Source organism: Papilio polytes, unplaced genomic scaffold, assembly GCF_000836215.1.
Source record: "Papilio polytes unplaced genomic scaffold, Ppol_1.0 DF824191.1, whole genome shotgun sequence".
In the NCBI taxonomy this organism is placed as follows: domain Eukaryota; kingdom Metazoa; phylum Arthropoda; class Insecta; order Lepidoptera; family Papilionidae; genus Papilio; species Papilio polytes.
This window is the reverse complement of record NW_013525013.1, coordinates 3,537,156-3,552,698: the sequence shown is the minus strand read 5'-3', so window position 1 is coordinate 3,552,698 and position 15,543 is coordinate 3,537,156. Positions and strand designations below refer to the sequence as shown.

Here is a 15,543-nt window from a genome sequence, read left to right as displayed (position 1 = left end):
TCACAAAAAATATATCTCATAACCACTACTGATACTGCAAAGAATTCAAAAATTTTGAAAACAATAAAATATTTTAATCAAGCAACTATTTAAATTCTATTCATTATCCGTTATGTAGTAATAAAATATTGTAATAAATAAAAATAGAAAATAAGCTCTATTTAAAATGAATAGACGGAAATAAAATAGCTATACTATACAACAGACTGAAATTTCACCAAATTAAAATAAGAGTGCATTCTTAAATTCGAAAGCTTCAAGAGTATCGATTTTAATACATCGATATTTAAGCACTGCTTATAAAATATCGGTATCGTATTATCGATTTTAAAATACCGATATCAATCGGATGATTCAGTAGCAACCATCCCTACAAGGAACCCCGTAGCTGCTCCGTGGCAGCTCATACTGTGGAAGACTACAGCGCTAACACTACATTACACGCTATCCGACACTCTACTTATGAAAACGATTGCTTCTTGGAATAATATTTGTAAGACGGGGACATCGAAATTCTGATATTACGGTTAGGTAAAGAAAGTTGTTTACAATTTTACAAATGATTTCCCGTTTCCTATACATAAATTGTACTTGATTGTACAGCGGTAAAGTACTGTCAGAAACCACGAATCGAAGGCATCAAATGCTATTTCCACCGGCCTCTTAATAATATGTCACCGTCTTACAAAACATTAGAGATGTAACAAAAGTTAGGGGAGATGTATATCGAATACCGGTCTGTATAAATAGATAGGTATAAAGTGGCAGCTATTGCTTCATTCCAATTAAAATACCCCTGATGATATTAATAACAGTTAATTCTATGTTTATTAGTTCTAATTCTCATCACAGCCACCAAAAGCGACCGCCAGCGCCAACATTGTAAAGATCTTATAGCCTATCCATTTATAGAGGTCAGTGATCGAATGTTATCGCGTAACGTCGCTATCCGCTAGAAGGCACACAAAGTTCAGTAAGAAGCTTCACAAATTATACGCTCTATGTATACAAGGCAGAAGTGATATCAAAAATGTCACAGGTCTATCTTATTGCCACACGAGAAGACAGAGGTCAGGGACCCCATGAAAGTAACACACTTACTAAAATATTGCCAATTTTACGTTGCAACAGGCACTTCTCTGGATTACTCCAATAAACATCATATTAAAGTTAATTTTGTGAAGCCTTCGTTATCGCCTCGGACGCCGCACAATGGTTTTGTACTTGTTAATTATTATTCCTTCGTTATCTGATTAATATTAAAGCATTCTTATTGATTATATAGGAGTTTATACCTACGAGCCCGCATTGAAAATATTTTCACTTTTAAACGGTAACAAGACGTACAAAATTAGTGAACTCCGTTACATGACACACTAAGTTAAAGCATCGCTATAAGATATCGTTTACTCTACGCCTACAACATGAATGAGAAGCTATCGACGAATTTAGAATTTTGAACCTCCTGTCGGTCGTTCACGAAATCCAAATAATTTTTTAATACTAAGCAAATTAGAATATGAGATCAAAAATTTAGGCCTAAATACTACGATGAGAGTTTTAAGTAACGATTTATGAATGCCATCGAGTGATGGTGATAAATCACAGTTGCGAATACGATCACTATAATAGGCGGCACCGCGACCGCCGCTTCCAGAACATTCCGCACTTCACAACTATTTTTAAATAAATAACTCAATAAAAAATAAAGGTTTTTGTATAAAGATGTAAAGTCTGCGCTGAATGCGTCCCGCGATGTCTCGTAGCTGCTCCTGGCGGCTGCCGGCTGCTGCACTGCAAGCTGCTCCACACCTGACAAATATTCACATTTATATCTTGCTAGCTTTCGCCCGCGACTCCGTTCACGTGGAATTAAAAAAAAACAAAAGCGATTAGCCCATGTGTTCTTCCAGACTATCCTCTACATCTATACCAAATTTCATTGAGATCCGTTCAGCGGTTTAGGCTACAAACTCTAACAAACATCCATCCATCTAAACTTTCGCATTTATAATATTAACAAGATATATATAAATGGCTATAATAAACCTAACATAAATGTGAAAGTTTAGATGTTAGAGTTTGTAGTCTATACAGCTGGACGGATCTCGATGAAATTTGGCATACATGTAAAGGATAGTTTGGAAGAAGACAGACTACTAATTAATTACATTTACTTCGGCACGCGCGGTGTCGCGGACGAAAGCTTGTTAAAATATAATAAAACAGTATCGTAATTACGACCACAGTGGTCAACATTTATTTACTAATAAGCTTTTGCCTGCGACTTTATCCTCTTAGAATCCAAAAAAACTAAGTAACTTATACATTTTCCCAAATTATAATCTAAATAAGTGATAAATTTCATCCAAGATCTGTTAAGCCTTTATACGTAGTAATAAACATCCATTCATCCAAACTTTCGCATAACATAATAAAGTACGAATTTTAGATCTTTATTTGTAAGAAATTGTTGTAAATTTGTGGGTTGCTGCTCACCTATCTGGCCCATCAGTCGGCGAGGCGCATCTGCACGGACATGGGCTGCGGGGTCGGCGTGTGCGGGGGAGGGGGCGACGCTGACACAAAATATACATTATACATACATAAATCTTGCTAAACACATTCCAACTGGCATTGACGTCAGGGTAGGGGATGGAGAGGCATTGTCCCTACCCTCCCCTAGCCACGCCTATGGACAGTTTATTGAGCATTTTATTTCAATTTTTATTGTATTTTAAATGTTCTTACTCTTATAAAAATAAATGGTTATAATTGTATTTTTTTAAAATTAGGCTTGAAAATTTGTGACATTTAAAATGTGATTTGGATATTAGATTTGAATTTAAATTTAAATTTTAACTAGAGTTTAGAGAATTGAAATATGTAAAAAAAATGTAAAAATGACATATAAGGTAGCTCCCTAAACCTATATTTATAAAACCCTCGATAGTTTTGAGTCCAAAATCGTTTGGCAACTATAAAGAGTAATTAGTAAAATTAGTTAATCGACTAAGAGTTCAATGTAAGTGAATGTTAAGATATATAAATGTAATTTACATATGGAGGCGATGGACTGCGGCGACATGGCGGACATCTTGCTGGAGTCCTGCATCGACACCTGCGTGCCCTGCGACGTCATGTAGCGGTTCACCATCGGCACGAAACTGAACAAAATACATTATTTAATATGTAATCGTATTCGTAATTGTTATTTATCACTATAATATGATGCATTCATAAATCGTTACTTAAAACTCTCATCGTAGTATTTAGGCCTAAATTTTGGTTGGTAAAATGGCTAAATTTGGTTAGTATTAAAATTATTTGGATTTTGTGAACGGCCGACCGAAGATTCAAAATTTTAAATTAGTCGATAGCTTCTCATTCATCTTCTAGACGTAGAGTAAGTTTTTCTTGCATTAAGTTATTATCGAACAATGTTTAATAGAAAAGGGAGAGCTGATATTAGCCCCTTTCCTTTCCCACCATTTTCTTACATGGAAAGTATGGGAAGGATTTGACGGTGGAAGAGACGCAAAGGGGAAATATCCGCTTTATGTACGACTTCTTGTCCGTTACCTGAAATCGCAAATGTTGTATATGGGAAGGGATCGCTTCGTTTTTTCGGCGAATTCAGCCGCTCGTAGATCTGTCAACTTATATTATAAATAAAATGTTTGCGTTACCTTAAGTCACAAACGCCGGAAGTGTCGAAATTGTTAGAGTTGTTGGCGTTGGCGGCCATGTTGCCGATGCTGTTCGCCGACATGTTGCTGTGGTTGTCGCGGTGCACGCGGTTGTGATGCCTGGACATAAATTACAATGTTTAACTATTATAATTCATAGATATATTTAAAGCAAAATTATTCTTCTTCCCTTTTTCTTCTAATCTATCCCACTACTTGTCTTATTCTAAGCCTTGATTAAAAATGAGAAACAGTCTCTTATTTCAAACATGTACAGTTAGGAAATCTGGCAGTGTTTCAAGTTAACAGCTACAGTTTGTACTTTTGCACACATTCAGAGGATGACGCTGAACAATAACCCAGTAGCTATTAAATGTGACTGTACGAAAAAAAAGGTTTGCTTTTTATTACCCTGTCGTATGTCCTCCCTAATACTTAATTGGTGTTTTTTAAGAAGCGGAGTATAAATGTAACACTGTGGTTTTCCTTGACTGTACACTTTGAGGCAGTAGATGGCAGTAGATGGCAGTAGCCAGTAGAGTACACGGACCGTATGAGATAGCTGTCGCGCACGAAGGTGCGTCCGCAGACGCTGCACTCGTAGCAGGCGGCGGCGGAGTGCGTGCGGATGTGCAGCGCGAACTGCGACTTGGAGGTGAAGGTGAGCGAGCAGCGCTCGCAGTTCAGCGGCTTGTCCGCCACGTGCGACCATCTGAACACCACACTCATATTAAAGTTGCTCACACCGCCATCTAGGAGGCTAAGGGTATCTTGGGCGTTAGTTAAAAGAAACTATTAAACGGTAGTCGTATTCCGGTTTACCAATGATCTCTCTAAAATCAGTAATTCTAATTGAATATAAAGCACTAAGGAGAGTATCTTACCTATGCGCTGTTACATAACTCTTCACAGCAAATCGTTTCTGACATATATCACATGCGTATGGACGTTCACCTGAACAAAAAAAAACTACTATTAACGTGAACATATTTATGTTATAGGCGGAGAATAAAATAGGGAATAGTAGGTAATGAATTAATTGAAATAAAAAAAGTATGATGGAAAGCAAATAATTTATAAAGACGGCAAGATGCAATGAGACAGTATGATCTGAAATCAATTAATTATATGAAATAAAATGGTACTAAAACTGAGATGATGTAGCGCATGATAAAACATGATAAATCACATAGTTGTCGGTGCCACATCATTGTGTCTAAAAATAAAAACATTTGTGTTATCGCAGTTTGCCGTCTTCTGCGCAAAACGTCAGTGCGTTAAATCACACATAATCGCGAATAAAACTTTAGTGAAAAGCGACGGCAAAAGTACAGGACCTAATATTTTTTAGTCTAAAGCAATTTTACATATAGGTGATAAAAGTTTAATCACAAGGCCCTGTACTATTACAAATTTTTTGCACAATCTATTAGAGGCCGATGACGATGGGCATACCGGTGTGAAGGCGCTTGTGAATGTTGAGCGTGGATTTCTGCGTGAAGCGTTTGTAACAGACGTCGCACTGGAAGGGGCGCTCGCCGGTGTGCGTGCGCGTGTGAATCTCCAGGTAGGGCTTGCACGTGAAGGCGGCGGGGCACTCCGTGCACTGATACGGCCGCCCTTGCACTGGCCACACACACCCTCCGTTACACACTAATCTCGTACATATTTACTTAGATCCTAACATGTGGCACCGACAACTTTCGTATTAACATTGATTACAGTGGAAGTACGGTACCTGTGTGCGTTCGTTTGTGTATATTGAGTGTTGACTTTTGAGCGAATCTCTTGAGGCAAACGTCGCACTGGTAGGGTCGCTCGCCGGTGTGCGTGCGGTTGTGTATCTCGAGGTACTGCTTGCAGGTGAAGGCGGCGGGGCACTGCAGGCACTGGAAGGGCCGACCCTGCACTGTGGAGGGCGGGGTGTTAGAGGGGCGGGAGGGGCGCGCGCCGGCGGAGGCGGCCCGCCCCGCGACCTAGCAGCCCACATAGCGTACATCCGTCCCTAGCGTCGAGCGGCGACGTACCTGAATGCGTTCGTTTGTGGATGTTGAGACTGGACTTCTGCGTGAAGCGCTTCAGGCAGATGTCGCACTGATACGGTCGCTCGCCGGTGTGTGTGCGCGTGTGTATCTCCAGGTATTGCTTGCAGGTGAAGGCGGCGGGGCACGACAGGCACTGGAACGGTCTGCCCTGGACTGGTGCCCAACACATACATTATAGCAGCGGCGAGCCCGCAAGGGCGCTACTCGCCCTCGCACTACGCAGATGCGGCGCGGACTGGTCGCCGCTCGCCGCTCGCCGCGTACTCACCTCCAAACCTCGCATCGGCCCCGCGCGACTATCAACGAGGCGACCGCCGAAGAGAGATTGGAGAAGAGAGAGACAAACATACGTGGGTGTGGGGCGGTAGGGGGCGGGCGGGCGCCAGTCCGGCCGGCTGAGACCCACCTGTGTGCGTCCGTTTATGTATATTGAGGCTGGACTTCTGCGTGAAGCGCTTGAGACAGGCGTCGCACTGATAGGGCCGCTCGCCTGTGTGCGTGCGCATGTGAGAGTCCAGGTAGGGGCGGCGTGCGAAGGCCGCCGGGCATTGCCCGCACGTGTAAGGACGCCCTTGCACTGCGCCCAGTGCACACACAAAAGCGAGTAACGCACGTCGCCGACGCTAGACCGCCCGCCTACCGGCCGATTCCCCCTCGCCCCGCGAATACGCGACCCGCAATTTTGACACTAATCGGATACTGAGGCGCCAATCGGTGCGTCATAGCGGCGATTGCATTACCGCTTTTGTGATATTATTAATATTAATGAAGAGAAAAGATGAATTCAAAGTAATGGTGCATTAAAAAACATCGAATCGCTACATAAAAATGAGTATGACCGGCAGTTGAGAATGATAGAGGGTTGCGGGCGAGTGCAGAAGTCGGTAAAGCGCGCATTCTAAGGAGTTACTGTACGGTCGAGATGTTAGTGGGAAGCATCGAGATGGCAAGCTATCGAATATAGGGAACGTAAATCAACGGGTTAGGCGAGCAACGGAAAAGTAGGACAGAAGCATGACGCTAAATGAGAATGTATGAGTCGCGTGAGGACGCGCAGGTCGACGCTACCGCACCGGAAGGAGTGTCGCAGTGTATAAATATATGTGGGCTACTAACCCGTATGTATCTTTTCGTGCAAATTGAGCGCGCACTTCTGCGTGAAGGACTTGAGGCAGACGGTGCACTGGAACGGCCGCTCGCCTGCGCCGCGCCCGCGCGGGGACAGAGAAACAAAACAAAACCACGATGGACAAATAATACTCGCACCGCACTCGACCTGCTGCTCTGCTCCGACCTCTCTCTCGCACTCGCGCCACACGCTACCATGAGGGAATTCATCTTACTTGTCCATCAAAATAAAACTGGCCTACTTCAACGGAAAGTCTCACAACGTACACATGCTTATACTGTAAATGTTTGTGAATAGTTTTTGAGCGTGTGCAACCCCTATTGGAAAATAACAACCGCTTTTACACGCGACGAGCTTTATTAAAATAAAACATTAAAAACACTTCCGAATCGCTAATCGTAACAAAACATGAACGCGATAGTTGGGAGCCCTTTAAAACTATTCACAAATAAGGTATCGAAGCCACAACAGCAACAATGTAAAAGAATGAATAATCCAAAATATACTATGATCTAAGATACATGTTTGAATTGTGACTTGGAACCCGAATGAATAATAAAAAGAATGAAGAGGGGACCCACCGGTGTGTATGCGTTTATGAGTGCCCAGGCTGGACTTCTGCGTGAACCACTTGTCACAGATGTCGCACTGATAGGGGCGCACTTTGTTGATCAGCGATTGGATGTGCTCCTCTAGAAATACCAATACAAAGCTACATAAACGGTCGCGCACACGCCAAGCCCACTGACCTGTGCCTACGTTCACTATTGCTGACAAATTCATTGACTACTAAGGAGTTTAGGGCAAGTTGCCTACCGGTATGTATCTTTCCGTGTCGGCCGAGGCTGGATTTCTGTGTGAAGCGCATAAAACAGATGTGGCACTGGTACGGCCGCACTTTCTCTAACAGGGCTCGTCTGTGCTCCTCTATAAGGTATACGATTTTCGATATATCATTACGGCATTCTCTCAACACACAATTCCATTAGACCTAATTAGTTCCTACGCATTCACACTCGCACTCAGGGGGAGGTAGGCTACGTCGGAGCACGGTTTAGGTCGCGCAGTTAATATGCAGTTTGTATAGGTAGAAACCCACCGGTATGTATTTTCCCGTGCCGGCCCAAACTCGATTTCTGGGTGAATCGCACAAAGCAGACGCCGCACTGGTAGGGGCGGTCCTTAGCCAGCAGCGCGCGTTTGTGTTCCTCTGAACGAAACCATCGAACACGTCAGATACACCAATGTGAAGTTACAAAGAGCCGGAAGGTAATGAATAGTGTAAGATAGGCCTGTGGGCGGTGTGGAAGGTGCAACCCACCCGTGTGTATTTTCTTGTGTCGGTTGAGGCTGGAGCTCTGCGTGAAGCGCATCTGACAGAGTTCGCACTTGTGGGGCCGCTCGTTCGCCAACAACGCGCGCATGTGCTCATCTGAAGCCAGGCCACACGCCACACGTTACCTCGCGACTGTAAGCCCGCGGGGGCGGCGGTGGTCGCTCCGCCCACTACATGCCCACCACCGGCCCCGCCCTCCCCCTGTTTACCACTCACCTATGAACCCTTCCTCACGCCCTGATACTTTATAGCGACTTCTACTTGACACAACTCAAAAACTATTCACAATTCTGTGTTAAGCATATGTATTTAACTATCCTGAATATATTTTGCACCGGTGTCGTGCTTACGAATGTCATGCCTGATATATAAAATATAATTACATGCTATGTTAATACTACTATTAAAGCTCCGTCCAGAGGCCTTTACTTCGGAAGTAGGAAAGGGTATTCTAATGTTTATATACGATTCAAGTACATTAATAACAATGTACCTAACACTTCAATATTCAATCAAAATTATTTTAATAGGATTATCATAAAAACATAAAGCAATATTCTAAAAATATAAATAATCATGTAGCAAAAATAAAATAGCATTATTCAATTTTTTTTTTAAATAAATACTTAGTTAAATCAGGGCGTTATCAAGTATGGACGAAAGAAAAAAATTACGCGAACCGCGGTAACAGGAGGAGGTTGACTTAACCAGAAATATAAAATGAAATCAATTAAAATTATGTTTTTCATCCCCTCATGGTAAGAACACGGAAATTTTAATGTAAAATATGGCAATAACTTAATAAGAATAAGTGTTACAACTTCCATAAAACTTTAGTTTAAACAACTTCATATCTATCTTTAATTAGGTGAAATATCTTCATATGGAAATCACATTGCCAACAAGTAACATGGAATTTTAAAAACAATTTACCTAAACTTTATTTTAAGTATAAAAACTAATTGCCTCTCATTTTTGCATTGACCTATACAAGAAACCACTATTACACTATTTAAGTTTTACCATTTCAACTCAAAAACACTGTCAAGAGGGCCAATCTAGCTTCTGTAACAGGGATCGGCAACCTTGACTTGGATCAATCTAAAGTTACAACATACTTTTTAGAAAATAAAATCATCGAACAAGCTGAAAAAGTTAAAAAAACGTTTGTTTAGGGACTAAAATGGGTCCAAGATGACAAAGTATAAGTCCAAGGCGATGCCTGTGGGGGTTGGTTACAGGTTGCCGACCCCTGTCAGGACAGGTACAGGTACCTGTGGGGTGAAAGTGTGTGTACTGACCCGTGTGTACGCGCTTGTGCGTGTTGAGGCTAGACTTCTGCGTGAAGCGCTTGAGGCAGAGGTCGCATTGGAAGGGCCGCTCGCCCGTGTGCGTGCGCATGTGTACCTCCAGGTACGGCTTGCGGCAGAACGCCGCGTCGCAAACCTGACAATACACGACAATAAACTAGCTTTCGCCCGCGACTTCGCTACTTTGAAATAAAAAATATAGCCTAACTTAGTTACTGATAACGTAGCTTTTTAATGGTGAAAGAATTTTTGAAATCGGTGCAGTAGTTTTTGAGTTATCTCAATACATACAAAAATTAAATTTTTCTCTTTATAAAATTAGTATAGATTTGGAGCATTTTAGTCATCATCTTCCTTCTTATCCTAGGGTAGGGTTGGCACAACAGGTTTTCCGACTTCCACAGTACTCTATCATCCATAATATCAGTCATCATTCCTTTCTTGATAATGTCTAAATTCACATAATCCAACCGTCTCTTGGTTAATCTCTAAGGAATGGAGAAACACCATTGCCATTAGCACCAGTAAAAGTGTTCCTCCACAATCACAAATAATGTCCTTGTTCCTTGCAATGCATTCCTTTCATAGCATTCCAATACCATAAACATTTGGAACATTTTAGTATTGCATAATGGTTGTTCCTGTCATCAAAAGTAGAAATATGGAACAAATGTTTCAAACTTACCGTACACTGAAAAGGTTTATTTCCAGAGTGAAGTTTCATATGAACGTAATATGAAGATGCTGATGACAAAACTTTGCCACAAACCTGGAAACAATAACATAGATATTAAAATTTTCATACTAAAAATCTCTTAATTATATGTGTTCCGTTGAAAACTTCAATTTTTTTGTGCTTTTGTGAAATTAAGTATTTTTACCTTACAGGCTTGAGGTTTAGATCTTGGTAATTGTCCACCATTGGTCACCTCCATTTTAGTTTGAACGGAATCCATGTCCACACCCATCCCCTACAAAAAAACATTTATCATAAAACATTTGTTTTTTTAACATACTATTATTTAAATATAAAATAATTTTATGACTTTTGTAAAATGTTGTGTATACCTGTGAACATTGTCGACCATCCAAATCCATATCAACACCATCATCGTCCATACCTTTAAAGCTCAACTGTAATAAAAAGAAGATATTATAATTTCTAATCGTAGTAGAAGGCAATATTAGGTATTTCTTTCACCTATATTGAATTTTGTTTCTAAATTATAGCATTAATATTAAAAAAAATAAAAAAATAGTACATAATATTGATAAGCCAGATTTTGAGCGGGCAATTGGGTTTTCTACCTAACTAATTCATACTCAAATCATATTCTGAGTCAAAGTAAATTTAGATGAAATGATATCTGGTATACTTGCCTCATCATCTTGTTGCAAGTCCTGTTGCTGGTGCTGGTCCAGCATGTCCTGGTGTTGTACTTGTTGCTGAATGATGAGACTGTCTTTGGAATCTTCCTGATGATGATGCTGGTTCATGTTGATCACACCATGATTTGAATCTGAACGCATTATCGTAGGGGGTCCTGAGTGATGTGAATGGGGGGTGTAGAAGCTGAAAATACAATCATTATTAAGAAAATGTACATTTAATCTACAATTATCTTGAATCAGAAATATTGGTTAACTAAATGTTTGGAGACTTGATAAAGAATGTTGCTTTAACTATCAAAACAATCTACCTTTCAGAAGATCATATCTCTTATAAAATCTGAATAATGAAACAGCATTTTAAATAATAAGGGCAACTTATACTCATTTTATTAAAATTTCAACATCTATCCATGTTAAGTTTAATATTTGTTTCAGTTCTAAAAGTTGAAGTTAATTGGTGCACAATAGTTACCTCATGGGTTCAGCTTTGATCTGTTGTTCGAACATGGAGATAGTGGCGAGTAGGTCGCTGGGGGGCGGCACGGGGACCCCCACGCCCCGCGCCACGCCCCCAACGCCCACGCCCCAGTGCGCCGGGAAACTAATGGTGGACTATTTTACTCTCCCCCATTCTTAACTCCTTCCACCTACTTGATAAACAAAAACGAATATATATTAATATTACAATTAATTAAATAACATATGTTAATGAATGTTGTTGTATGGGAGTAATTCCATGTTTTCGGTCAAAATGTTGTTCCAAAGCATAAGTGGTTTTAAATTTTTTAGGTAATCAAAGTGTTATGCAATTAGTCTACTAATATTTAGATATAGCATGTAAACAGATTTTTTCCCCCGGCACAATTTGGCCGGAACTATGGAATTATTCTTATTGGATTGTTTTATTTTATTTTAGATCAGTTTTAAACATACACAACATTCCAGCTTACTAATTGTATCTATACAACACTTGTAACAAGTTTAAAAACAAAGAAGCCGTATTGAAATTAGTAATTCCTATGATAGTCCAAGTATGATTTTATATTGATATACCACTTTCTTCAAGAATATTTTTCTGATGTAATATAATTAAATAAACAGTGTTTTTGGTACCTCAAACGCACTTGAGAATACTTGCCCTCAGAACATTTTTCTAATGTAGTTGAATTTCTTTTTAAGTTTAATATTGGCAGATTATTTAAATAATTCGCTGAAATTCTTCTAACAATTCCAACTAAGATAATAGATACTTAGGACATTATTTTAGTAATTAAATTAGCAGATTTGGCCAAACTTTGCATTCTCTATTTTGTAGAAAAGGATATATAAAGGAGAGGACTAGGATTAAGTTAGTGACTAAGATAAAACCTCCACAATACACAATCTTATAAGATTTATTTTGCACAAAATAATGTAAGAATTAAGTTAATGTGTGTTTTATTTCGTAATTTAATTTAACAATTATATTAAATCTACTTTATTGTGGCTATTAATAACAATTACATACATTCTTACAAACTCACATGCGGTTATATTTTTTTTATGTAAAGCTTTGCTAAAGAATATAAATAAGACATGCAACTTTTCAATCTATATTTTTATAGTTAAAACACTTAAACTAAATTTATAAAACAAAATACAGCAGTAACACTCATATAGGATGAACATATTATCCTAATAAGAACTTTTTGTTTACAAAAAGCAAAACAAGTGCATATTGAATCTATTAACACTTTTCAGTCATTTTAAGATGGTTAAAATTAATATTTCTCTATTCACTGTTTGTTTTTGCATGAATAGAACTAATTTATTGTAGAAAATAAATTGTTCATTCTAATTAAAACTCATTTAAAAGGCCATTGACTGTATTTAACAATGTATTGATAAAAGAAAGGGAAATTTGAATCAAGTAATGTCTGATTCCTGTTTTATTAAGTGAAAGTCTTTATTGATACATGTTACTATTAGTATTGAAATTTGTTAGCGAACGCAAATGTAAACAAAAACGATCAAAAAAGGTTTATTTCCTCAAAATTAAATGGCCGAATCTGTCGGACTGTCTCCACCCAACCTCCCCCCCGGCCATCAATAAAATGGCCAATTCGTTATTGAATTTTGTCGTCAACATACAAGAGAGGCTGCGCGTCGCCGGTAGTTACGGAACCAGTATTAAATCACCAATAAGACTAATATAAACAATACAAATATCAAAGGTTTTTTGGACTGTTAGTAATGAAAGTTATGTCATATTCCGAGCGTAAAATTAAATGTGCAAAACGCACTTTGCAATCGCTTAGATAGATTAATTTCTGTAAACAAACAACGCGAACTGATACATACGTACATCCGCCGATTATACTAACACATTATATACTTTTTGGAGGGGACAAGTTATAGATTTCATATTTTTAATTACAATTTCAATTTACATGCAAAATTAAGTTTCATTATACTTATTGTCTAACGTTATGTATAGCAAAACTTCAATTTTACTCACATTAGTATAGAAACACCTAATAACGGTGGCTTGTGCAGAAACACATAAATTAGAGCACTAATTACACAATTTCGTTAAGATTGGCCATTCGAATTATGTTTTTCTTAGACACCGACATAAAATGGCTGCTACCTCATTGTTCTGCGCGTTCGTTCGTGCGCATAGAAGCCGTGAACGCTTGGGGACGACTTCTCCGCCAATTAAAATTGTGGCGCGAAATTTAAGGTACTTTAATGGCCATGAATTATGATAATTTGCTAACATTATCATTTACAACATTAATTTTACTATTATATAACAATAGAAGTAGGTGGTTATAAAAACGAGAATAAAAGCCGGTACATAAAACCGCGAATCGTAATCGTAATTTTCTGGTTTTCTGTGTTGTATATTACACATAATTATGTTTTTATGTCGGTGACGAAAGCCTTCCAAATGTTGATCGAATTGACTATCAGAATTTGTGCTTATATTACAAACCGGACAGCGATGTCTTTTCTGAAACTTCAATAATCTCTTACTCTTTGTGTTATCTTCCATTTGTTTAAATATAAAACTATCAGTTCTCTTGCTTTTACAACAAGATAATATGTAAAGTAATTTAAGACTTTTTCTCTCTCTAAATAAAATTCACTACAGGGCTACTAAGCACAATGTTTAGATTGGATCTAAGTGACTGACGGTAGTAACTTTAGTAAGTAGGTACTTTAAAATATTTAAACCTGAAAATGTAGATAAGGGCTTCAGTAAACATAAGTCAAAGTATGACTTAATCCCACCCAATTTAGGCAAAACACAATATGTAATTAATCTAAGTTTGTGAAATTTTATAAAAAAAAAAGGATGAGACATTTAACTGGAACATTACAGTGCCTATATGATATGCATTTACGCGTGAGCATTATTATCAGTATCATTGTTTAAACATATCTATTAATAGAATAGTAATCAGGAATACACCGGATTGCATTTCTACTAATGTTAACTTCTAAGTAATAAGGTATTAATAAGTTATATTAATATCATAGCCTAATAATGTTTTAACATGAGTTGCGTGTAACAATAATTGTTCTATAACACTTTCACATTCTTATTAGTATACGTATAATTATTTAAGACGTCTATGCGTTGTAACTGCTTATTTTTTACACCTTTGGTTTTTTGCGATCTGGGGACCGGATGCCATGATGTTCATCGCTGGCTTTATCTATTTTCTGTTTCTGTATCTATTGGTCTGTCTACGTATAAGCCATATTACTTTTAGAGCATTTCGTAGATACACATTTAGATTAATATCTGAAATCTGAAAGTAATTCTGGCGGCCTGGCGGCCTTGTCGTGCCCTTCCATGGCCTGATTTTTCCCAATGCCTAACATACATGACAATACCTGTAAACATAGAGTCTAGATTCGTTTCGGACACCTTATAAGGGGACTGTATGGACTGGTGTATATCTAGAAACAGCTTGAAGTTCACAAATTAGATTTTACCCCCACAGAATACTTGGATAATATGCCATTTAAATTAAGAATTTAAATACTCCCGCGGGAGCTATTGTTTCCTTTTTTTTTGCTAATAAATGCCATCTATTGGTCGTAACTGCAAACTGCAAGCTTTTTGGTTAAAAAAATATTTAATGCATGGAAAAAAAATATTCATTTTTTATTTATTATTGTAACCTATGTTTAAAATTAAGTCATTTGCTTTAGCATTGGTCACGTTTTATAAAAATTATAATGCGTAAAATGAATTATTGCTATCTATGCTATATTCAGTTCTTGACTTGTTTATTGTTTATGCATTGACATTTCAAAACAGTGTTTTCACCACTTAGAGTTTCCCAACTTTAAGGAAATAAGTTACACCTCAGTTTGAAATATTGAAATAAAGCATTCTGTGAGTTAAAAAAATTAATAATATTTACATGCAGTTCATTTTAAACATAAACTTTACACCGGGTCCTATTATTCTTTTTCTTCAATACATATCATCAACATAAATCATCATATCTATTACCATTTACAAAATGCTTTTTTTTAAACTCCTATAGACTATCTTTTCCTCTAGCAATCAACTGCGATAAATACTCATATTTAAATCTCTTTCTAAAATCTTCTCTCAATTGTTGCAAGTATTTGTGTCTTA

General features: G+C 38.2%; 1 protein-coding gene across 17 annotated transcripts; it reads right to left on the bottom strand.

Annotated features, from left to right (window-relative positions):
- Nucleotides 1-115: 115 nt before the first annotated feature.
- Nucleotides 116-13,623, bottom strand: LOC106110817 (zinc finger protein 271). Of its 17 annotated transcripts, none has more exons than XM_013292723.1 (22): nucleotides 13,399-13,622; nucleotides 11,374-11,551; nucleotides 10,890-11,082; nucleotides 10,578-10,643; nucleotides 10,391-10,480; nucleotides 10,195-10,278; nucleotides 9,501-9,645; nucleotides 8,185-8,295; nucleotides 7,963-8,073; nucleotides 7,680-7,790; nucleotides 7,445-7,555; nucleotides 6,851-6,934; nucleotides 6,141-6,224; nucleotides 5,717-5,887; nucleotides 5,428-5,598; nucleotides 5,145-5,315; nucleotides 4,574-4,643; nucleotides 4,240-4,401; nucleotides 3,690-3,809; nucleotides 3,061-3,167; nucleotides 2,500-2,579; nucleotides 116-1,812 (listed from the first exon to the last, which is right to left on the bottom strand). In XM_013292723.1, exons 2-21 carry the CDS (start codon nucleotides 11,406-11,408, stop codon nucleotides 2,512-2,514), a joined length of 2,265 nt encoding a protein of 754 aa, XP_013148177.1. In that variant the 5' UTR covers nucleotides 11,409-11,551; nucleotides 13,399-13,622; the 3' UTR covers nucleotides 116-1,812; nucleotides 2,500-2,511. The 17 variants fall into 17 exon arrangements, with proteins under 17 accessions (XP_013148177.1, XP_013148178.1, XP_013148180.1 ...); XM_013292724.1 differs by having other exon boundaries at nucleotides 11,374-11,548; XM_013292726.1 differs by lacking the exon at nucleotides 6,851-6,934 and having other exon boundaries at nucleotides 13,399-13,621.
- Between the last annotated feature and the right edge of the window lie 1,920 nt (nucleotides 13,624-15,543).